A 24,426-nucleotide genomic window follows, 5' to 3' on the forward strand; every position below is an offset into this window, starting at 1 on the left:
TCGTATTTTAACATCAGGAAGGTCTACAGAGTCTTCCGAGCAATTCTGAGGTCGACCTGGTTAACCTGCGAGGAGAAAAAGATCAAAGAATAAAAGGAAGTACATGCTTCCTTCAGCCAGTAGGTGGCGCTACCACTATGATGAAAAATAAGTTCGGATATGTCTTCAGGATTCAACTTTTATCAAATGTCAGTAGTTTTTAAAAGAAATTATCATGTGGGTCAAGTTCCAGCAGCAATCAGAGCAAATTCATACTTAATTCAAAATGGCCCGACTTCCTGTTTGGTTTAGCATATGGCTCCAAGTGACTTTTTTTGTAGGCCTTGAACTGTTGCATATACCACCAATTTTTTGTAGATCTCGAAGAAACATACAACCGGGGTTGAATTTTTAAAAAATGATTTTTGCCACTAGGTGGCGCTATGTGTATAATGGAATATTATCATATAGATGTCTTTACGTACAGGTGAAGTTTGGGATTTTTTGGAGCTTGTGCAGGGGAGTTATTAAGGTTTTTCTCCTGTATGGCGAAGGAAAAAAATTACGCCAAATTTGATGCCCCGCCCCCGTCATATGGTTTATCGAAAATTCCCCCAAAAATTTCCAGTTGTTGCCCCAGGTCATAAGATGATATATCCGAAGTTTGAAGTCAATTGGAATAATCCTCTGGGACATGGGTGCAAAAGTATGCACCCTGTAAAAATGGTCCAAAATTGGACATTCAAAAATTCATAGCTCACTTCCTGTACACTTTAGACCATGGCTGCAATGGACTTTTTTGTACATCTCAAAGTGCTACACGTGAGGCTGCAAAGTTTGGTGAGTTTTCGTGTATGTTTAGGGGTTCAAAAATCCGATCATTCTGTCGGACGAAAAACAATCATTTCTACAGAAACAATAGGGACCTCGCAGCGGTCGCTGCTCGGGCCCTAATGAAAACAAAACAAAAAAAATTTTAAAAACATAGGAAGGCTCAAGACTGGGACTAAAATGGTTGCAAATGCGACCTGTTTTTCAGCATGCGTGAATAAGAAGTTCCTCTGGTCGCATTTGTGGGAGTACATACATTTTAGCACAGATATTGTAGTGAAAAGTCACCCTCTTTTTCAGTCTTCTATATTTTTTATAGTTTCTGCATTGTGCTTATGCTGATTGTATGCGGACAGTAGATGTGCACAGTGCTCCATTCATAAAACATTTCAGGAGGCTGGCATGCATTCCATGCATGCGAATTGGTCCACGCATCCCCATCCATAAACATGGTGCATATGCATGTGCATTTATAATTGCCGATGGCGAAGCAAAAAAAAAAACAGCTCCTGTGTTTGTTGTAATGTTGGATAGAAATACTGGCAGATGTCCTCATGTAAGTGCACCTTTAAGCAGGTGTCCATTATTGTTGTTTTTGTTGCTCCGTTGCATGAGGGGTCGGCGCACTTCGATCTGTTCAGTCGGCGCGACCGGTGATAAATTCACCTCTGTCCACTATATAGAATTTATCGTGGATTGAGACACCAATGTCTCCACATTAACAGTCTGGAATTGTCTATGCTTGAACTTTTGTTAATGAAAGACTGTCCAATATTCTGATTGGACACATTGAGATTGAACACGCCCATGCTGAGGGAAGTGTGTGTTTCCGTACTTAATGATAATGACAATGAAAAATGCTATAAAAAGCAATAATCATAGAATTTAAAAAAGAAAAAAATGAATTTAACATCTAAATGAGGAAACAAATTTAGCAATTTCAAGCAGACGCTCTTTCAAGGACAATCATGCAAAATCTGAACACTTTCCAAATGTTCAAAGCATGCAACATTAAAGAATTTCAACCCAGCGGAGTTTTAAAATAGCAGTCAAGAGTTCATTGCACTCCCACTAAATCACTCTCTGAATGAACAAAAAGAAAACTTTGAAGCACTGAAGGAAAAACTTAAAATGCGCCTTCGACGAGGCCCTCATGTCCTCACCAAGTGTAGCCAGTGTCTATTTTCAAAGAAAATAACAGGAACTCTGGTAACAATGGGTTCTGCGAAGGAGAGCCACGCAGAGAGAAAGCGCAGAGGAGGATGAAGGGGGTACATTTGTCCCAGCAGGAGGTTGAGCAGTCTGCTCCCATCTGCTGATTGTTTTCGTAGCGGAAGCACAGCTGGGATTTTTACCTCTACTTAAAATTTCTAATTTTCAGTGTTTATCTAAATTAACACTTATCAGTTCATTTTGGCTGCAATCACTCATTATGTAGCGAAAGACAAACTGGCATTTAACTGGCGAGCAATCTGGCTGTAGTTTCTTCTGAAAGGCTATTCAGCCTACTGTGAATGTCAGCAGAAACACTGCATGGACATTTGCTCAGTGTGCTTATGTTGCGTGGTACAGAAAGACTTCTCTTGATCAATCTGTCGCTACACATTTCATTTTGAAGGGTTTTATTTGGGGTTTCTGGAACACACAAAATATCACATTTTATTCACAACGTTCACGCTACATTACTGTTTCCACCTTGCATGTACAGAAGCTCTTCTTCACTCAACAATGCGAGACTAACACACACTTTTTAACCAGTACCACAATCAATACAACACGTCAATATACTTTTGCATGTACAGTATTTAATACAAACACACTTCACGTATACTGTATACCATACACACCAGCTTAGCAACATCGTACATCGCGCTCCCTTGCCACGTCTACAGCAACCTGGTCATCCACTTCCACTACAAAATTACGTCCCGAACGATTAACAACAATAATATTCATGTCAATATATAACACTCACCATTAATAAAAACACACACATTATCAATATATAGTATTTTAACTCCATTGTCTTAACAGGAAATCACAAAATATCACATTTTATGGGATGCGCTACCTTCAAGCCAACGGGCAACGACACACATATCTGCCTCGCCCCCTTTTCGCTCAAGTTGAGCAAAATCGAACCACCGTGACAAATTCCCATCACAGCCAAGCCAATTAGCCAATGCCAATTAGAGTCCAGCATCTATTCACCAAATGAAAGACTAGCTGAACGTCTGTTGGCACCCATGAGCTTTTCAATCCGTCCTGCAACGGAAACTGCGAGGACCAGCGAAGGAGTTGATTCATCTTGTCAGCATATTTGCATTACTTGATTACAGTTGTCAGTTATAGTTTATGTGCAGCAAGTTTGACATTGCACAGCGCACAAAAAACAACCGCAAGTGATACCAATTGACTGATTGTCCGATTGACTATCTGCTTTTTTTCTTCGGAGATCTGCCCCAAAAAGAAAGGACACTTGCTTGTCAGGATGCTTCTCATTCAAAATGTGCCAATGTAGGGAAAATAAAATAGTGAGGTGCTGAAGGGCCACAAATGTGCAAGTGTTTTTTACGGTCCCGCATGTCTTCTAGGAACCCTTGGGTGTGTCTAGATGAAACTTGGTAAAACACATTTGATTTATTTAATTTAGCCTTTAACCAATTAAGATTACATTCTATCAACATGAGAACAAAATACAATAAATAAAGAGGGTAATGGTTTACTTATTCATATTATTTTATAATGCTAAAAAATAAGAATCAAAATAATAATAATAAATTATTATTGTTGTTAGTAATAATAACAATAGTAATATTATCATTATTATTAATATCAGCATTTGCCACACGCCGCTTGGACACGGCACTAAGCCCCCACGCTGCGTCCTGATAACTGATGTACACTGCTGATCGAGTAGTTTGTTGTGTGGTTATGCATTATCCAAAAAGAATATTGATTTTGATTTTATTTTATGCAACCACTTGACGAAAATAAAATTTGAGTAAATTCAACCATCATTTTTTTTTTCAGTGTACCATCCATGCGATATGCAGCCAAGTGCCTCCAAGGAAGAGATTTTCCTCAAAAGCCGACAGTTTCCATCCCTACAAAAATCTATGCAACCGGAGAGAAAGAAGAAGTGAAACTTAACATTTACAGATGAATACCAATGAAGCCAGCACGGCATGACGTCAGGACCAATAATCGACAGTCTTTGCAAGGGAAAAAAACGAGTCGTTCTGTTATTAATTATTGACGTCATTTACATCTTTTCCAATTTTTCCAATTTTTCTTTAAATGTTAAATCATTAAATGCACTTTATTAGATTATTGCCCTTTCTTTCGTCAAACTAAAACTGAAACATAAGTGCCTTTAATCATGTTCAATATTTTTGGTTATGTCAAATGTTTAGGTCAGCATCAAGTGTATTTAATGCTTTTTGTATTTATCTGCAATTTAAAAATGTTTACTGTGCACCTTGTGGGCTCATGAAGTTTTTCTGCAGCAGAATGGCCTTATGCGTAGCCGCGATGTCCTTGTGACAACCTGCCAATTCTACAGCATACAAACCATTGAGTTGTATTGAAAATACTGTAGCGTGCCAAAATCAAACAAACATGTCATTGAGTATTTAATTAATTTGTGGGCGTCTGTGAGCCCATAGGCTACTATTTTAATGAAATAAGATGTACAGCTGCTGTCATCAATAATAATAATTGGGATTCATACCAAGGACTCCACATTTAAAGCACAGAACACTAAACCGTGAGCTAAACTACTGAATAGTGAAGCAGCTCAACACGGTTTTAAAAGATACGGAATGCAGACATTGCACAGGTCTGCCTCAAGTCCTGCTGCAGCCTGCAGTCATCCACATCTTGAAGTAAGCGAAATTCACGAGCGGCTGTGTGCTTCTCATTGTCCGGTAGCTGGTGAGACTTACAGGACAACAAGAATAAAGCAGCCGCGGTTGCTATGTCATCCACTGTTGCTTAGGAAATGAAGATAGCGGTTCTTTTTTTCCCCTTATTTAGACAAGTAATGCCCCGCTTCTTCTCTGACAATATGTGGCGCGAGGGACACTCGAATAAACACTTGCAACCAAACTCGCGCGAGGCACGCCACGCCATAGTTCATTTCGCGGGCTGTGTGAACGTAGCATAGTACACAGTTTCAGAATCAATACAATGCTTCAATAAACGTGTACATATATTCAACATAAACACATTTCACATATCACTGGCGACGGACCAAAATCTTGTACCTCCGAAATATAGTCACATTTCAGGAGACCCCAAAAATGGCAAGTTTGTTCAACCATTAGCATTGTATCGTGAAAACGAGCAAGCCATTTTCAAGACTTTAGATTGATCAATAATGTGTGAAAACACACACGCATGTGGACTGACCAACAGTATACCTGTAGATTTTTGAAAAAAATATGAAATTCACCAAAATGGGATGTATGAGGTTTTGGTGGGATGCTAGAGATATGTAGCATACACGTCACCTTAGCAGCATAATACATCGCGCTCTCTCGCCATGTCTACGGCAGTGCTTAAAGTGTCACGCTGTTATTTTTTGTTAAGTGGGTGTACAGCTTTAGCCTCTCTAGATGAGGCTGACCGCATTTCAATCACACCCCAGAGTTGGGTACATTACCTCCTGCTGAATCCTTGATTGTGCCTTTGATTGGCAAGAGGTTTTATTTATGGAAGAAATGAAGTAATACCTGGCAAGCAATCAACACTACTACATTGAAATGGACACATTTATTCGGATTAAATGCCTGATCGGAATAGAAAGGCTTTATGTACACACCCCATTCGGAATATTCTGACCTGATCAAGCCCATTCCTATCAAGATTTTATTCCGAACAAGAGAGGTGGTTTATGTCAATTGTTAATCCGATCGGCGCGCAGGAAAACACTTTTTCCTGAAATTTCGGAACAAACTGTGTTTTCCGTGCATGTCTGTGACGTCAGTGTACGTGTGTCTGTTATTTCCAGAAGCCAGTAGAATCAGAGCGAGTGAAAGACATGGCGGGCGCAAGACTGATCTGGTACATTTGCAGCTTCATTAGGAAGTGTTAACTCGATGTAACAGCGCAAACAGGAAAATTATGCAAAATAACGCTAACCTTTAAAGTAGAATTGGACTGAGCAAAAGTCGAAAGAACGGAAGTCATCACGGTTTCTTCTTTTTCTACTACTACTTCTGCTATATTTGGTCAATATGTGCATGCCAAAATAATTTGTTACATTCTAAATTGTGATGCATGAACACGCATGGGATCAATATTTTTAGTGTCGATGAAAACAGTGCATCAGATCATAATTTTAATCCGAACTCTGATTGGATTAAAGACATTTTGTCCATGTAAACATAGCCATTGTGACAGTTTTGCAGTGTTTAAACCTCAAGGTTACACTGTAATATTTTCGGGTTGAATCAACATTCATTGACTCTGACTACAAAGGATCTCATGAGATCACGTATTTGAGCAAAACAGACCTTGAGCTGCCGCAGTCAATTTGTCCTAATGCACCGAGCCACAGGGACAAGTCGGGCCACTAAAACGTCCTGAAATCCACACGACAATAGCAGAAAGCACTAATGGACGGAGTGATTACGGTGGAGGGTGGGGGGGTGAGGTGCCGTTGCCTTAAGAAGCAGTGGTGCGCAACCGACAGCTGTTGTCACGGCAAAGGGTAACAAAAGCGAGAGTGAAAATGACTTGCTATGTCCTGCTGGCATGAGGTTGCACTCACCAAGAGGACTTGAAGACAAAGTACAGGGAGAGGCGAAGCAAATTCTTTAACCTAGTTTGACTCCTGACTGGTGACAAGGAAAAAGTCAAATAAGGACCACTGAACTTGGGGAGTGCATCTCTCTAATAAGACAATTTAATACGTATTTCGGCACATGCATGGGGTTCGATTCAAGCAGAAGTGGCTAGTAACGCGCTACATTTACTCTGTTGCAGTTTCTCTAGTTACTTTTTGCATAAATTGTACTTACAGAATAGTTTTAATGCAAACATACTTTTAACTTGAGTATTTATGTTAAGAATAAGCCATATTTTTACTTCGCTACATCGAGCTAGATTCCGTTTTCTACTTCTCTTGATGTTATTGTTGAAAATTCAAACAAGCCAACATTTTTTGGCCTTTGCGGATAAATTTAACATTGATATGGACAATCTAAGGATAGGTTCACACCGTAGGGAAATATGACCCAGATCGGATATTTTTGCCCATATGACATGTATCAGATTTTTTTTATGACAGTTTGAACGGCTCAATTCCAATTTCCTCAATGCGACCGTGGTCGCATACCTCCGTCCTTGACATCATCATTCACCCCGCGAAGGTGGGGACGCAGACTGCTTGATTGTCCGTGAATCTGCATAGTTGTTTTGAGTAACGGTATTGGCTTTATATTTAAATTTAATTTAATCCCACTTGAAACATAGGAGCATAAAGTGGACATTTGTGGTGATAGTAGTAGCCATATCATATTTGGTGCAGACGTCTCCATGAAATGAGACCGAAAAGCCTCACCTCATTTCCCCAAAAATACTGTATTTCTACCTCCTCCCGAATCCCTCCTCTGTAGATATGAGATAAATCCATGGCCCCAACATGCTGGACCACATTTAATTGTGTAAACACTACCTTGCGAGTGATGTCTCTTTTTCTGCGCATGCGGGTCACTTTGGGGACGCATATTTTCGCACGTTAGATGGACAGAGGTCTCATTTAATATATTTACATTTAATGTGAAAAATGGGATTTCACCCAAAAATCTGAATTGAGGATTAAGACCTGCAGTTCACCAGGAAATAGTCAGAGGTAAAATGCCCACCTCTGGAACTAGCCATGAGCATACTGTGAGGGAGCGTCTTTCGCAAATTCTCCGAGAGAACAAATCAAGTCAAGAGCAATCCAAGATAGACCGCAGACCGACTGGAGAGCAAGCAGATGGACCTAATATCAACCAAGAAGCAACCTAAAATCAACCGAAGTTCAGCTGAAGCTATCTGAAGCGCAACTGAAACTCAAACAATCAATTAAATAAAACTGAAGGTCTACAAAAACAACCAAAGATCATCCAAAAACTAAACAGAGATCAACTGAAATCAGCCAAAGCGCACCTGAAGAGCAGCTAAAGATCAACTGATGACCATCTGAAGGTCAACTAAGGATTAACCAAACAACCAAAGATTGTTATTTAACTTACCTGTTTACTACATCAGCGGACACCCACGCCTAACACTTTGTTAATAGAGTATTTTGAAAAACAGCGTAGTCTTGAAAAAAGCACGAGGTTTGAGCTCCTGACGGGAGGTAGGAAATATAGTATCATCGAAGGGCATCAATTCAAAATTTTACACATCCAATTGTAAGCGGTGACCCCGGAAAAGTAGCAAGGATGTGCTCCATGAACGCACATTATGATTGAAAAGAAAGTGTTCAGGCGGTCACTATTTTAATCACTGAAATTGATGTAAAATGTTTGATTAGGAGATGAATCATTTCCTAATTAATTTCTGCTGACGGCCACAGCTGCTTCTACCACCATAGACCACTCTGTTTCCTGTCTGCAAGTGCTCCAAAACTCATGAGTACAAGTTAAGAGGTAACGCCACCCCCATCAATTCTAATGCATTTTAATGGAATTTTAATCTGCTTTGGCTGGGATTATCATCAAATGCCAAATAAGAAGCATATTAATTTTTAAAGTATCAAATACCCATGATGCAGTTACTCATTGTTTCTTGACTCACATGGAAATGTTTGTATGTTGGGTTAAAAAGGTAACACACTACTAAGTGCATTATTCAGCACTGCAACAATTTGATTCAGTAATCCGGCGCGAAGGCCGTCAGGACACTAGATAGTTGAAGGTTGGGCGGGGCCTGAGGCCACTTTTGAAACAGGAACTTCTTTATATGCATGCTTGCTGACCCAGATAAGACACAATATTGTTAATTAAACAGTACCATGCAGAAGAAGCCTTTGATGATTGGAATGTTAAGTGGCCACTGCTAAAATCTGTCATCCCTATTACACGGCATGTAAAAGTTGGTCGTTTTCCATCTTTTTTTTCCCAGTGTCGCTGCGCTGTACAGAGGGTCCTCGGTTTATGACTGAGTTCTGTTTCTCAAGTGTAACTACTTCTCCTCTGTAATTTGTACGTACTGTAAATTGTAGTGTGTCATTGTGTATTACTTAGCTGCACTAATGCAGCCAAAATTACAGTAAATATTTCGATGAAAGGACGTTCATCTAAATCAGGTGTCTCAAACTCCAGTCCTCAAGGGCTGCTTTCCTGCGTGTTTTAGACTCTAAAACGTGTGTTGCAGGAGGAAACCTCTAAAATGTAGAGGTTTCCACCTACAACACACCTGATTCAAATGATCCTCGAGGTTCAGTGTTTGAGACCCCTGATATAAATCAATCAAATGAAAAACAGTCAGAACGCGTGCTGGCCATCAGGAATTTCAGGAAAATATGTTTAGTTACCTGCACTATTAGCCATTGGTTAACCTCTCTCCACTCGTGTCACCACCTTTTAATATATGCTACTGCATATGGCAGTATGACACAATACGATGTCCTTGGCTATTGTGTGCTGTGAGACTCCTTTCATTAAACAATAAAAACGGAGAGACCAATCCTTACCAAGAGCTTTTCATCGCTCTGAGCTGACCACAGTGGGCCAGTGACATCAGCACGCACTGGGTCAAACTCGTCGGCGTGGCTAGTGGTTGCTCCCAGCTCACAACATCGTGTTTTCTGCATCTTTTCATTGCTTTTTCTCCAAAGTAATCACTGGATTCTTAATATTTGGACTTGTACTCCTTCTTAAAAAGGTTTTTTAGGGTAACTTTTTTTCATGTGCCAAACACTTTAAGATATGCATAAATATGTATGAAATAGCTCATTATGTAGATAAATATGTATACAAATATGTTTATTTGAATTTTAAAATGAACTGACATTTCTGATTATATTATTTAGAATTAATGTACATTTAAGTAAGTAAGCAATGCATTAATAAATGTTGAATGCATGTTTATTTTATTTCATATGTATACCAAATATTTAATTAAATAAAGAAAATACATGAAAAATTTAAAAATGCCTTTCAATTCACTAATTTTAGGAGAGAAAAAAGGGCTAAATAAATACAACAATTCCACAAGTGGTTTACTTTTTCTTTGGCTGTTTTTTGACAGACAGACACAACACACCTATGAAAGGGTTCATGTCTGTCGGACATCAGGTGAGTAGTTTTCTATTATTTCAGCGATTGACTTCTCTTTCTACTTCTAAATCAAAAAACTTCACGGATTGTGTTTCACTGTGGAGGACCTATTATATTGCCATAACCAACAATGGAGATTACAATTAAGATGATGTACGACCTTATTTAAAGAATGCTTGTTTTGTCCTCTATGGACTTTTGCAACCAACAGCTAAAAGGGAGCTGGCCAACCGCCGGGAGACCTTGGCTGAACCACTTGGGAGTAAGAGCCGAGCACTGAAGAAGTCTGATTTTTAAAATGCAGAACTGGCATAGCACCACGTCCCGTCTTGTCTCAGAGCAGCTGGGACCGCTTATTTTCCTAAGTGGCGTTTTTTTATTTAGTGTCGGCATGTCTGCGAGTGCTGCAGCATCTTTGAATTATGGTTTGCGCAGACGTGAAGATAATCTGGAAGTAGCCAGTGTTGCTTTCACACTCCGATCCAGTGACGGACCATTCAGTAATATTTTGTAGTCGGATATCCTACATCCTATATCTATCTATTTATCTATCTATCTATCTATCTATCTATCTATCTATATATATACGAACACCCGAATTTTCAGTAGGATATCCGACCAACATGTACTCATATATATATATATATATATATATATATATATATATATATATATATATATATAGAGAGAGAGAGAGAGAGAGAGAGAGAGAGAGAGAGAGATCAATATAGATATAGATCGATATAGTGTAGATAGATATAGAAATAGATAGATATAGATCGATTTAGATAGGTATAGATATAGACCGATATAGAGAGATATAGATGATTATTTTTTTGCTTGGTTAAAGAATAATTATAAATACAGAAGACAAAAAAAAAACATTTCCACAGTAGAGGTTGACCAACTGGTTTTCATTTTTAGATAATCACATTTTTGTATTTAAATTTAAACCGTGCTTAGTAGCACACTCTTCCTCTCCAGAAATTTTAAAGATTTTAAACAAAACCCTCCCCATTTTTTTGACAAAATAATTCAATTTTACAATTCAATAACATTTTCTTTATTATTATAACAAAACAAACAAGGGAAAAAAAACTAAAGAATTATATACAAACAATCAAGTTCAATTACATAGTAAACAAAGACTATATATTAACATACAAACATCTAAGTAAATATGTAAACAAACTGGTGAGAGACTTTAAAAACATCCACTTACCGGCTGGGAGTATTGCAAGAGGATTGAATTGTTTACAACTTTTAGTTAGCTGCCTGCAACCAGCATGGTGATGAGATGCTGAAGAAGATGATGATGATGATGATGATGATGATGATGATGATGATGTCGATGATGATGATGATGATGAAGCGCGGACCGCAGCAAGCCAGGTGACATCACGAGAAATTAAGATTGTGTAATAACCCAATACTATTGGGTTCTGTTGCACGTTTTCATTTTTTATTGCGTCATTTCGCAATAAAAATAATCATTACAAAATAATGCAATGTTATTTTTTGTTAGAATAAACGTCTTCCACTTCCGGGCCATATTTTCTTCTTTTTTTTTTCCCTTGTCAGTGAAATGGGCATCCACTATAGGGCAGACTATGCCTGTGAGAATAATACTGCAGGGAGGGAACGCATATGAAAAAGAGTGCTCCACTGTTTAGCAAGGCAGTCTTGCTTCTTTGCATCACAACACAACACAACAGCCAGAACTAGACCCGGTTAGAGATAATTAGAAGGACGGACGAGAACCTACCTTCGTCCTCGCTTTGTCCGTCCTTTTCAAAAGATTTCTCGTCCTCTGTCCGTCCATCCACAAAGGACTGACGGACCGTTCCATCCCAGGGACGGAATGCCCACCTCTGTTAATTAGCGATTGAACGTTATTTTGAGCACAACGTTGTGTTATTGACAAACACAGTCTGGAAGTTACACTGTGACACTGCCAGGAACAAATTCAAAATAAAAGTGCATCAAGGATGATGTACACACATTATTTGGTAAAATAAATTTTATTTTGAAGTTGGTCTTTGGTTAGTTTGACTTCTTCTTCCTGACAGTGTCCACATAAATAAGGCCGAAAGAATGCCTCGAGCATTTATTTTTATCGAGGTACCCGAATTACTCGAGAAGTTCATCCGTGCTATTCACACTGATGTTGTTTTTGCTGTTGTGCTTGCAACTGGATACCCACTAATGATACCGTTGAGGCTTTAGGGCAAGGGTGTCCGACTTCAGTCTTCAAGGGCCCCTATTTGTCAATGTTTTAGATGTTTCCCTCCTCAAACACACCTGACTCAAATGATCAGCTCATCAGCAAGATCTACAGAAGCCTAACGAGCCTGAGCTGCTTTGTCATGTTAGGGTGCCTTTCTTTAATAAATGCAACAATAAAGTGCCCTCGACGGCCCAGCCTGCAAAATCCTGGCAGAACGTCCAAAATAAAATCCTGCTGCATGTCCACTCTGCCCGCCTGCTGTTCCTCCTTCTGTATTACATTATTCCAAGCCAAGAATGTGAAGAATGTCAAGAAATTCACTTCACTCTCCTCCCCCAAGATGATGGGTACTTGTGCCCGTTTCATACTGCCTTTAAAAACTGAGATTGCATTTCTGTATAACCAGCACTGATATGGATTAGATTGCTGGCATGAACACTTTAGAAGATAAGTCTGAAACATTAGGACTGAAAAATAAATTTAAAATGCATGTGAACTGGGGCTCATTGGAGTGCCTCATTGTTGCAGCGTGGAAAATCCCCACGATGACAAGTTGGATATAATATATATTGCAGCCACCGGAGGTTTTAACCCAGTGGTGTTACCAGGATGCCAGGTGTGGGTGGGCATTAGTCTTACCTGGGGGGGGGGGGGGGGGCAAAAAAAGTGCTACAATGCTCAAGAAGGTCAAAATACAGCATAGGGCTACTGCACCTTAAAACATGTTTTGTTTTCTCCTTAAATGAGATAACTGTTGTTGTGATTTGGGCTAAACAAATAAAAGTTGATTTGATTTTGATTTTTTAAATCCCATTCATCAGAACTGCATCCAGTTTTCTTTGGTTGGGCAGAGCGTCTCCGTGGGTGGGCACTGACCACCCTGCCCCCCCTCTGGTAACTCCCCTGCTTTAACCTGATATATTTTTGAGTCTCAGCATAATACTGATCGCTGGGTTATGGGTAAAAAGGCAAAGACAGACAACAGCCTGGTCTTCTGTTATGGCTCTGGTGCCGTTTCACTGAATGAAGGTATATACTATCATACCATTGCTGGTTTCTGTGTAAAAACACAATGGCCGTTAAATACCTTTGTGTCATCTGATACTGTAATTTTCCACGGGTTCTCTGTTTGAAAGAGGCTTGTGTTAACTGCCAACATCCTGAACTTTATACAGAGGAAGAAAAGGACACAAGTTCCTCATTATCAACCTTATAGTCATACTATTAATAGTCACCTTCTCAGTGGAACAAGGGTCATCACATCTAATAATAATCATCAAGAAAAATAACTTTAACTGCAATGATACGTCAAGGCTTTTAACCAACAACCAATGTGGAAGAGCTATTTAACCTTGGAAGTCTCCCACCCGTAGCTGCGTTAATGGACTGGTCAGGCCTCTAGGGGGTCAGCTAAGCCATTAGCTCAGGAATCCACGCCATGCGCTGCCCGTCATTCCAGACTGGATCTGGTTTCACACTCAGAAGCTACTGCATTGTCTAAAACAAAAACAATGGTCTCTTGAGAGTCAAGATGTTGGCAAACATAAGGAAAAACAATGACTAATAGCGCAGAATCCAATTCAAATGTCAGGCACACAATGTATCTTAATCAAAATGGTTTTCTTTCCAATTCTGAAATAACATCATTCAAGTTGGCACATTAGAAACTTTAGAGTGAATTTAAGATGATGCCCTTATTATTTAGTGTGCCTTATACTAAAGTTATACTACTTTATTTGTGCAATCACAAATTACATACAAAATACAAGTGAAAAATCATCTAAAAATAGAACATTTTCAAAATATACTTGATTCATTCTAAATTTGAAACGAAAATACAAAATAAACAATATAAAAACACTATATTACAAATATGCTAAATGTATTCCACATTTGACCCTTTTTTAATTCATTAAATTATGTAAATGAAATAAGCTTATGTAAATGAGTAAACTTAAAAGCACAGTGTCCTTAGCACATCTGCCTCACATTTATGAGGTGAATGTGACTTTGAATGCTTGTTTGTCTATATGAGCTCTGCAATTGCTTAATGACCAATCAGGGTCTACCCTGACTCTCACCCAAAGAGTTTTTGGAGTCCATTCAACATCTGTCCCGTCATCATCTCTACTTCCCTCCCACCCGGGTCCTGTTCCCCCTTACCTTACCACTCCTCCCTCTCTTTTCCCCACATGCTCGCCTTCCGACTCACTGTCGCACAGAGCAGCCGGTCAAGCACAGGGCTGTGAAAAACCAACCAGAAGGCCTCGTCTCCAAAGGCGCTGGTAAGCATACTAACTACATCATGGTTCAGATCATATCAAACTCCAATACAGTAAAAATATCACTTTGTAGATGACTGACGGACACTGAATGGAAAGGGAACTGGGACACTTTGATGGCATGCTTCTCTTCCCTGTCATTTTCATGCTAGTGTTATTTGTTATGGCATCACTGTGGAATAGTGGGTAGTATGTCTGCCTCACAGTTCTCAAGTTTGGGATTTGAAAATCAGCTACTGCCTTCCAGTGTGAATATTCTGTGTTTCGCGCATGCTTGCTCAGGTACTCTGGCTTGCTCCCACACCCCCAAAACATACATGTTAAGGACTTAAAATTTCCCCCAGGTGTGAATGACAGGGTGAATGGTTTTCTATATCAATGGTTCCCAACTTTTTTTGTTCCAAGGCACATATTTTACATTAGAAAATTTTCTTTTTTTCATTTCAGTGTAGTGGAAGAGCCTTTAATTTTCAGTACAGTGGTATAAATAGATAAAAATTATTTTCAGTAAATACAGCGTTACCCCGCTATTCATGTGGATCTGTAACCGAGCCCTGCCGCGAACAGTGAAAATCTGCAAGTAACTGATGCCCCTCCCAAAAAGGTTAATAATTGCCATAGAGAATACAAAATATTGTGTCAAAGCACCACATGTGTCTAAATGAAATTTCTCAACTCACATCTTGGCACCGAAATGCCGCAAGATTATGGTAAATCACTACTTTTGTCACTACGCTCCTCAGCTCACTTTGACATATTTCATTGGCACCAAGATGCCACAAAAGTAATTTTCACCTAATAACGGCACATAGGTTCCCCCCAAAAGTCTGCAAATAGGTGAATTTTGTGAATACGTGGGGGTTCGCCCATTTGTGGACTAATTAAGTACAATTGGATAATATTCCGCGCACCTGATGATCTCTCACAGCACACTAATGTGCAGTGGAACAGTGGTTATGCATCACTGGTCTAAATGTGCCCTACGATTGACTAGCGACGAATACAGGGTGTACCCCGCTTATCGACCCAGATCAGCTGGTATAGGCTCTAGCTCTCCCGTGACCCTAATGATGACAAGTAACCTCAGAATGGATGGATGGATCTTGTACTTAGAAATCTAGTTCAATTTCTTGTTCAATGGCTATCATTACCTCCTTATTTGTGCTTTCCCCTCATACTTGTCCACCATCCTGAGGTTTAAGCAGCAATGCGTGAAGGCAAACGCTTTTCAGGTATTGTTACCCACCTCAGTGATGACACATTTACTCTGCAACCGGGAACGATGACAAAGGCCACAGCTGCCTCTTTTCTTCCGCGAGAGCATCCAGGCGACGAGTGACATAATGGCGTCCGGGCTCAGGTAACCTCACATGGATAACGTTGATCACGTTTTTGGTTTCTCTCTAAAATATTTCATGTATTTCCTCCAACGGTGTTGGGGCTAACATGTAATGATAGTAACTCACTTAATTGTAAAGTGAAAAAGTGTTATTTATTCACTACAAATAATGTATTTTTGCTAATCTAGCTACTGTATGATACCAACATATGGCATATACCCACCTGTTTTTGTTCATACAGCACAATTGTAGGTGTATGTTAAATTAGACAGGTCCAGATTTCACACTGAGTATGTAAATTTGTGTGTAAATTGCGACAAGGCCGTCATTATTTCAGCCAAGTGTTGTGCCTTGTGTCTTGAGAAGAACAAGAAAAAAATACAGTACATTTGGTACAGTTGTGTTTTGTGTTTCCATTTTCTGTGTTTGCTGGTTATGCGGAGAGCAAATGTTATTACTGTGTGATTTTATATGGTAGCTACAGTATGCATTACATTCATTGGTGCATGCATTTTTTCTTATTAAAAAAATCATGTTAAAAACAATTGGCTGGCAACCGATTCAGGGTGTCCCCCGCCTACTGCCCAAAGACAGCTGGGATAGGCTCCAGCACGCTTGCGACCCTTGTGAGGATAAGCGGTATGGATAATGAATGAATGAATGAATGAATGTTAAAAACAAATTTGAAGTGTTTTGGGAAGGGCTAGAACAAATTGATTTCCACGGGGAAAGATGATTTAAGAAACAAGTGTTTAGGGTAACGAGTGCAATCACGGAACAAATTCAACTAATAGCTCAAAGCTCCACTATACATGTACTGTATGTTTTTTGACATTTTCATTTGGTGGTGTACCATGAGTTTTTATTTTAAATGTATACTATGTAGTCTAATTGGGGGGGTAGGGAGTATAGTATGTATCGCTAAGTGAAAATGTCATAAAATGGATAATTGGAAAGCAGTAATTTGTATTTTCTCAGTTTGGGAAGTGGCAACATACACAGCGTTTTTGCACTACTTCTGATGTATTTATTCCAAATAATAACAATATGTAAGTATTTTTGAAAAAAAAAAAAACTTTTATGGCTTAAATGATTAACCCTTTCATGCATAGTGGTCACTACAGTTGACAGCTATTTAAAAGTTGCTTTCGCCTATATTAATTAATCAAAATTAAAAAAAATATTTTTAACCCATTCATGCATTAATTATGATTTAACGTTATTATTTAAAATATAAATATATTTTTTAGTTTAATTAATATAGGCGAAAGCAACTTTTAAATAGCCGTACACAGTAGTGACCACTTTGCATGAAAGGGTTAATACTATCGATGGGCTTCTATTTGTAAATGTTTGCGGTTCGTTGGGCCCTGGTCCCTGGGAATGGCCAGACAGTATTAGAACTTCTCTTGTGGATTTCCGTGTGGATAGCTGTGGACATTTTTAATCTACAACAGGACTGAACATGCACAAAAGTGTTAATTCAATTCTCTTTTTTGAACTGCATATTTCAGGAACTAATGACCCCCCGCCAGCCCCCCCCCGGTTCAGATTTCACCTTTAGGCTTTTCCTGCAAATATTCATAATACAACTAAAATGTCCACCTCGGCTTTTGTGAGACACAGGACTTAGCTTGCTAGTGAGCATGAATCATGAATGCTTAAGTGTTCACAGTGGCTAAGTTCAGTGTCTGACACTGAAGATAATGCATCTGTGCAGTAAAAAAAAAGGAATGCTGCCAGTATCTTAGATTGTCCAGGGACACTTTACAGCCATTAGGCTCAAGTTTTTGCTGCTTCAGGTTGTGTACTCGTGTGCCTACTGAACTGGATCCAGTGTGTCGTTTTTGGAAGACTGGCTCAGTCCAGCAGGAGCAAGAGTGACAACTGGTGTGACTACATTCAAAAGGCGGCTGGCTGCACCATCGTCCAGGTTTGTATCAGAACAAAAAACAAGAATTCCAAATAAACTACACATAAAAAAAAAACATTGACAAAAATGTACGATATTAGAAAAAAGCTATACTTTATTAGAAAATATATATATATATATATCCATCCATCCATTATCTGTACCGCTTATCCTCACAAGGGTCGCGCTGGAGCCTATCCCAGCTGTCTTTGTATATATATATATATATATATATATATATATATATATATATATATATATATATATATATATATATATATATATATATATATATATATATATATATATATATATATATATATATATATATATATATATATATATATATATATATATATATATATATATATATATATATATATATATATATATATATATATATATATATATATATATATATATATATATATATATATATATATATATATATATATATATATATATATATATATATATATATATATATATATATATATATATATATATATGGCGGCACGGTGGTCGACTGGTTAGCACGTCCGCCTCACAGTTCAGAGGTCGTGGGTTCCATCCCGGCTCTGGCCTCCCTGTGTGGAGTTTGCATGTTCTCCCCGTGCCTGCGTGGGTTTTCTCCGGGCACTCCGGTTTCCTCCCACATTCCAAAAACATGCATGGTAAGTTGATTGGACACTCCAAATTGGCCCTAGGTGTGATTGTGAGTGCGGATGTTTGTCTCTGTGTGCCCTGCGATTGGCTGGCAACCAGTTCAGGGTGTCCCCCGCCTACAGCCCAAAGACAGCTGGGATAGGCTCCAGCACGCCCCGCGACCCTTGTGAGGAGAAGCGGTACAGATAATGGATGGATGGAGATATATATATATATATATATATATATATATATATATATATATATATATATATATATATATATATATATATATATATATATATATATATATATATATATATATATATATATATATATATATATATATATATATATATATATATATATATATATATATATATATATATATATATATACATATATATATATATATATATATATATATGTGCTCACAACACATACTATACATACTATAATTTAAGGCCAATAATGAATGCAGTCGTCAGTAACATTTCAAAATACGACTAAAAGAGTGGCTGTTTCTGTTTCAGGATTGTAGGCCTTTGTATATACAACCAGTGCAGCAGGACAAAAAAATAGCTAAATTAAATTTTTTTTGTTTATTACTTTACCGTTACTGATCAAATTACAGCATACTGTGTGAAAATGATTGTAATTGACTGTGTGACTGAATGTCCGACGATTAGTCCATTGTCCAGCGAGGATAGCATAGCATCTAAAGAGAACCAGTGCTATAAAACATCCATGGGAGGTTTTTGTTTTTTTTGTTTTTTTTTTTAATAAAACTTGGCTCTAGGTGAAAATGGGTGCAGGCGCGGCTCCAGGATTTTTTTCTCTCATGGTGATAAAGGCGGGCTTGACCAAAACATAGGGGTGGTGAGAAAATAATTTATAAACAGATTTTAAATTATCAATTAAAATGTTTGAGTGGCTAAACTGGCGCTACATCTATTTCTTACGGGACTATAGCACCCCCTAGGCCCGGATAACGCCATACCAGAATGGATGGTTTTACGCGGTTTACATCTTTGTTTAAATGGAACAATGTATGCTGGAAATACATACATTGTTATTTGGATTGTCTGTTGTTTGTGCAATAAAACAGTAGAAAGTCATATAATTAGATGTACAAGTTATGAATAAATCACCAGAGTGCGTCCCAGTCATTGTTTTTGTGGGGAAAAAACCCTGTAGTAACAATTACCTGCCTTTGGGGGGTGCCCGTGCCCGCAAGCTCACCTGTAACGCCAAAGTTACATTATCGGGCGCATGTCAGTAGGTGTTAAACTATCTCACGCTTAAAGCTCAAACGAAGAAACCTCTTGCTTTAACGTAACTTTTTAAGGGTACATATTTTAATTCAACTTAGGCGAAACCATCAAATGTTACATCGAGGAGACGAAGGGTGTCGGGGTGAAATTGTAGGAAGTATCTTTTCAGCTTTCCTCTGACAAGCAGCAGGAGAGAAGACGTCACAGAAATCCTTGAAACGTCTTCGACATACTTCCCATTTCGTTTAAAAAGGAACACTATCGCCGCCGAAGTGCTCCCAAGTTGGTTCTTCGCCATTCAAAAGCGGATTCGAGTGATTTCTTCGCCTACCTTCACCGGGAAACGCAGGTGAAGATAGTTGTATTCCCCCCCACCTGACGTCGTGTCATTGGGACTTTTTTTTTTTTAAATAAAAAGTATAACGAAAAACTCCTCAACAGAAGACGTGCTTTCTCAAGATGAAATGAGTGTTTTTTCTTAAAGGTAAGCTCATTTTTTTCATTGGACACTCTTACCTGAGTTAGTGTCGCTGAGTTGATCAGTAGGGTGTGTTTCGTTTGAAGGGAATTGTTGAGATTGGAAAAGATTCATTTCGAAAAGCAGCGTTTGGCACCAGAAAGCCATTTATTTTCTTTTTTTTACAGGAAACATTTCAACACAACTCGAGTCACAAAGTAGTTCAAGTCAGAATAAATACGCCTTACCAGTACTTCTCGCAATTGATGTGACAAATTTACGTTTTTACCCATTTTCTCACTGGTACTGTTCAAGGGGGGGGAAAGTAGTCCAGGTAAAACCTCAGTCGTCTGGATGAAAATGATTTACAATTAAACTATGTTAACATGTCAGACAATAAGGGCTATGGTTTTAAAATTGTCTTGATCGTTGCAACCCTATTTAGCTCTTGGAGAAGTAGTTGCTTTCAGTTTCTCTCACTGGTGCAACCGCAACAAAGAAAAAGTAAACTTTAGAACAGGAACGTAAACACTGGCAGAGATTAATAGAAATATTGTTGCTAACTTGATAAAGATATTTATCTGTTTATTTATTATTGTGAGAACTCTTTAAACTGTTCAATGTCACATAAATGATTATCATTATCATTATTAATAACATATAGCCAAATAACGTCAATACAGGTCATTTGAGCAAATGTGTTATTTCAGAAGTGTGAATCAAGCTGGTAGCCCTTCGCAATAATCTGTACCCAAAGAGTAGTTCTCAGTCTCAAAAAGGTTGGTGACTCCTGCTTCAAAACAAGATACAACAAAGAACAATAAAGGAGACGTCTGCAAGATTTGTTACAGCGATGAAACATCGCAGAGGCATCTAATATTATTTTTTGTGATGTTGTTGTGTTGACCTGAACACCTGTGATGTCATTTTCACTCTACACCAAGTGACAGAATTTTGCTACTTAACTCATATTCCACACACGCAAATGGGATCAAAATGCCGTATGTAGACTAGTGGAGGCTCATAGAGCATATTATTGTAAAGCAAATTTTGGGGTTGACTTTCTCCTTAAGTGTCGGAAATGGCTTGCTCTCTTTGATAAAGCGAGGTTAATGGTTGAACAAACGTTTTTGGGTTTGAGAGATGATTTTGGAGGCGCAAGGATTCCACCTGATGCCACCAATATTCATATTAAAGCCTGTTTGTTATTTTCCGTTTTCATTTTACTTTCTTTTTTTGCTTTATCTGGGTATATGCATATATTTTTGCCTGATATTTTTTTTGTGTAATTTTGTTTTTAATTATATAGTTTTTTTTGCAATTTTTTGTAATTGTGTATTTAATCTAATATCTTTGGCTAATGATTTTGTATTTTTAATGTAAAATTTGTGTTTTATTCCAATATTTGTGTATTTTTCAAATATTTAATGCAAAAATTAATGTGTGCTTTCCATCCAATGCTTTTGTCTTTTTGTTTGTTTGTAATATAACCGTTTGTAATATTTTAATGTTAATATGTAATATTATATTCAAAATTCAATTTTTGTTTTTTTACCTATTTAAAAAAGAAAAGAAAAATTTGTTTCTATTAATATTTTGAACATTGGTTTGGTTCTTATTAATGTGCATAATTTCACTACTTGTATCACTCCTGCAAGTACAGCACTTGATGCATTTACAGTATATTAGCAATATACTGTATTATGATAATATTGGTAAGTGGTAACAGTCATCATTTTCCTCACTGTTACTTCATTATACTAATAGTATACAGTATAGTATTGTCTAAATTGTTAATAGATTTCTGTTGCCTCAATTCACCATTTTCAGATTACCATGACCTTGATGACTGAGAATCTACAAAGAGTGTGTGGAGTATGTGAAGAGCCTTTTTTTTGTTTGTTTTTTTGTAGTTTTTTTGCAAGCACATAAAATTTATTTTTTTTAATTGTCACAGTAAGTTAAAAATAACTTGGGCAGTAATACTATGAGGCTAAAAAGATTTGATCATTAATTCAGTGAGTGATTGTTGCTGCTTACAAATATTCTCATATTGTATTCCACTTGGCTTCTTCCTTGTGTCAGGATGAGTACTTCAGATGGAGAGGCCCATGTTGTGCAAATCTACCAGAGGCTGTCCCAGGATGCGGCTGCACACTGCGCGCTGCGGGTGGGTGCTGGAGACACGGCAGCAGTGGTGGTCTCCAATGCCGTGGTCACTCTGGGGCTGGACGCCGGTCGCCAGTACAGCTTGATGGAGGTGAGGACGAGCAAAGACGAGGAACGGCGGCTGCATGTCGATGAGTTCCCCCTGGAGAGGGTCCTGTTGTGGCCCCTGGACGCCCAGAAGTGGCACCCGCAGAGCCTCGGGTACTACTTCATGCTGGAGGAGGCCGTTAAGCAACCCCCGGAGGTGTACGACGACCTTTGCAGCCTCCCCACCGTGACCGAGGATGCTGTTGTGGAGGCTTTACGCTGGCGTTTCCTCAAGCACAAAATTTACACGTATACCAACAACATCCTGGTCGCGCTTAACCCCAATAAGTTCCTACCAGTGTACTACAACCCAAAGTATGTGAAGTTGTACGAAAACCAGCCACTCGGCAAGCTCAGCCCGCACATCTTTGCCATGGCCGACTTGGCCTACAGGGCCATGCTAAACGGCAAGGTGGACCAGTGCATGGTGATGTCCGGCGAGAGTGGCTCAGGCAAGACTGAGAGCAGCAGCTATCTGGTCCACTGTCTGACGGCGATCAGCCAGCAGACGTACTGCAGCGGCATGGAGCGCGCCATCCTCGGGGCCAGCCCTGTGCTGCAGGTAGGGCATGTGATGCTCTCTTACCCACCTCCAACCCCTCCATTTTAACAATTTGGTTGAGATTAGGAATGGGAAACCTGCAGCCTGATGAGATGACACGCTATGTAAAGTTCACGTAGTGATTATAATGAGCAAAATGATGATAGTGTTTATTTTCACAAGCTCGCTAAAAGAAACACCATGGGATTGTTAATGGGAGACGTGTCAAAACATAAGGTAAACTTGCACAATCAAACAAGCGTCAATGTAATAATGCTCAATATATTGCAATTGCATTTGTAAAATCTAAAAATACAAAAGTATTAGATGACAATAACCAAATATTGAGGGGTTAATAACAGGTAGTAGATGCAAACATACATAGAAAAGTACAAAATATTACTCATATTTAATACCTAATTTGACAAAAATAGATAAAACATTCTATGAGACAAAATTCCACATTTATTAGGATAAAAAAACCTATGTTATGCAAATTTAAGAATTTGAAACTTTAGAAAGTGCAAAAATATTACAGCAAAATACTGGAACATACAAAATATTAGGATAAAAATACTAGATGAATCTTTAGAAATAATAGAAAAATAAAACAAAAATTCCAGAATAATCTTCATACAATAATCTAATTGCCAACTACCAAAGGAAAATAGAAGAAGAGGTAGTCTTGACAACTAATGTGTGACGTATTGCTAGTTTTACCATGCAGATTCCACCTTATTAAGGATTTACTATTTACAGCACCAAATAACCAACCTTATTAATTTGTTTTATTGTTGTTGTATGACTTACTTTTGTACAGCACTTTTACAGCGGTGGTTGTCTTAAAGACCTTTATAAATACAGTTGAGTTAAGTATACTCCGGAGTGAAGTATAGCCCGAAAAATATGATAATTTGTAAAAAAAAATTATAATAAATATTAGATTAATCAATCTGTCTATCTATCAAGACTTTCCAGTAGCATCTTTCATTCCTGATCAAATTTGTCAGTTATCCCAGGATTCCACTTGTCCGCACTACTATTGAGTATACTGTAGGTACAAGACAAACAATACAGAAATATTTGAAATTCCTGATTAATCAGCAACCAATCGCAAGTAGTGATTTTTACACATTTGTTAAGACTCTCTTTTTCAGATCCTCTTTTTTTTATTTTTAGGATGGATTCTTAATCACTTCTGCTCCAAAACAGACAGCAAGCAGTAAAACAACATGTACAGGAAACACTTTATTTTTGTATTTCCTGCATATGACTGTCACAAAAAGCCCTGAGTGATCATAAAGCTTGGAAACCCCAATGTGATGTTTAATCATAAGAGAAACTACCTTCAAATTCTTTAAAGGTTACTAAATTGTAGAAATTTGTGGGGGATTTTTTTTTGCC

General features: G+C 38.2%; 1 protein-coding gene across 3 annotated transcripts in view; it reads left to right on the top strand.

Annotated features, from left to right (window-relative positions):
* The first annotated feature begins 19,705 nt into the window (after nucleotides 1-19,705).
* The window catches only part of LOC147140842 (unconventional myosin-IXb-like), a 33,133-nt gene continuing 28,412 nt past the window's right edge, over nucleotides 19,706-24,426 (top strand). Inside the window, exons 1-3 of one of the 3 annotated variants that reach the window (XM_086042813.1) lie at nucleotides 19,706-20,117; nucleotides 20,210-20,252; nucleotides 22,311-23,043. In XM_086042813.1, the coding sequence (XP_085898939.1) occupies nucleotides 22,312-23,043 (732 nt within the window). In that variant the 5' untranslated portion in view covers nucleotides 19,706-20,117; nucleotides 20,210-20,252; nucleotide 22,311. Of the gene's footprint in view, nucleotides 20,253-22,310; nucleotides 23,044-24,426 lie in introns of all 3 variants that reach the window. The other 2 variants (XM_086042814.1, XM_086042815.1) reach the window with 2 other exon arrangements.

This window comes from Filicampus tigris, chromosome 10 (genome assembly GCF_054856515.1).
Source record: "Filicampus tigris isolate MCC_2025a chromosome 10, RoL_Ftig_1.0, whole genome shotgun sequence".
NCBI classification, from domain to species: domain Eukaryota; kingdom Metazoa; phylum Chordata; class Actinopteri; order Syngnathiformes; family Syngnathidae; genus Filicampus; species Filicampus tigris.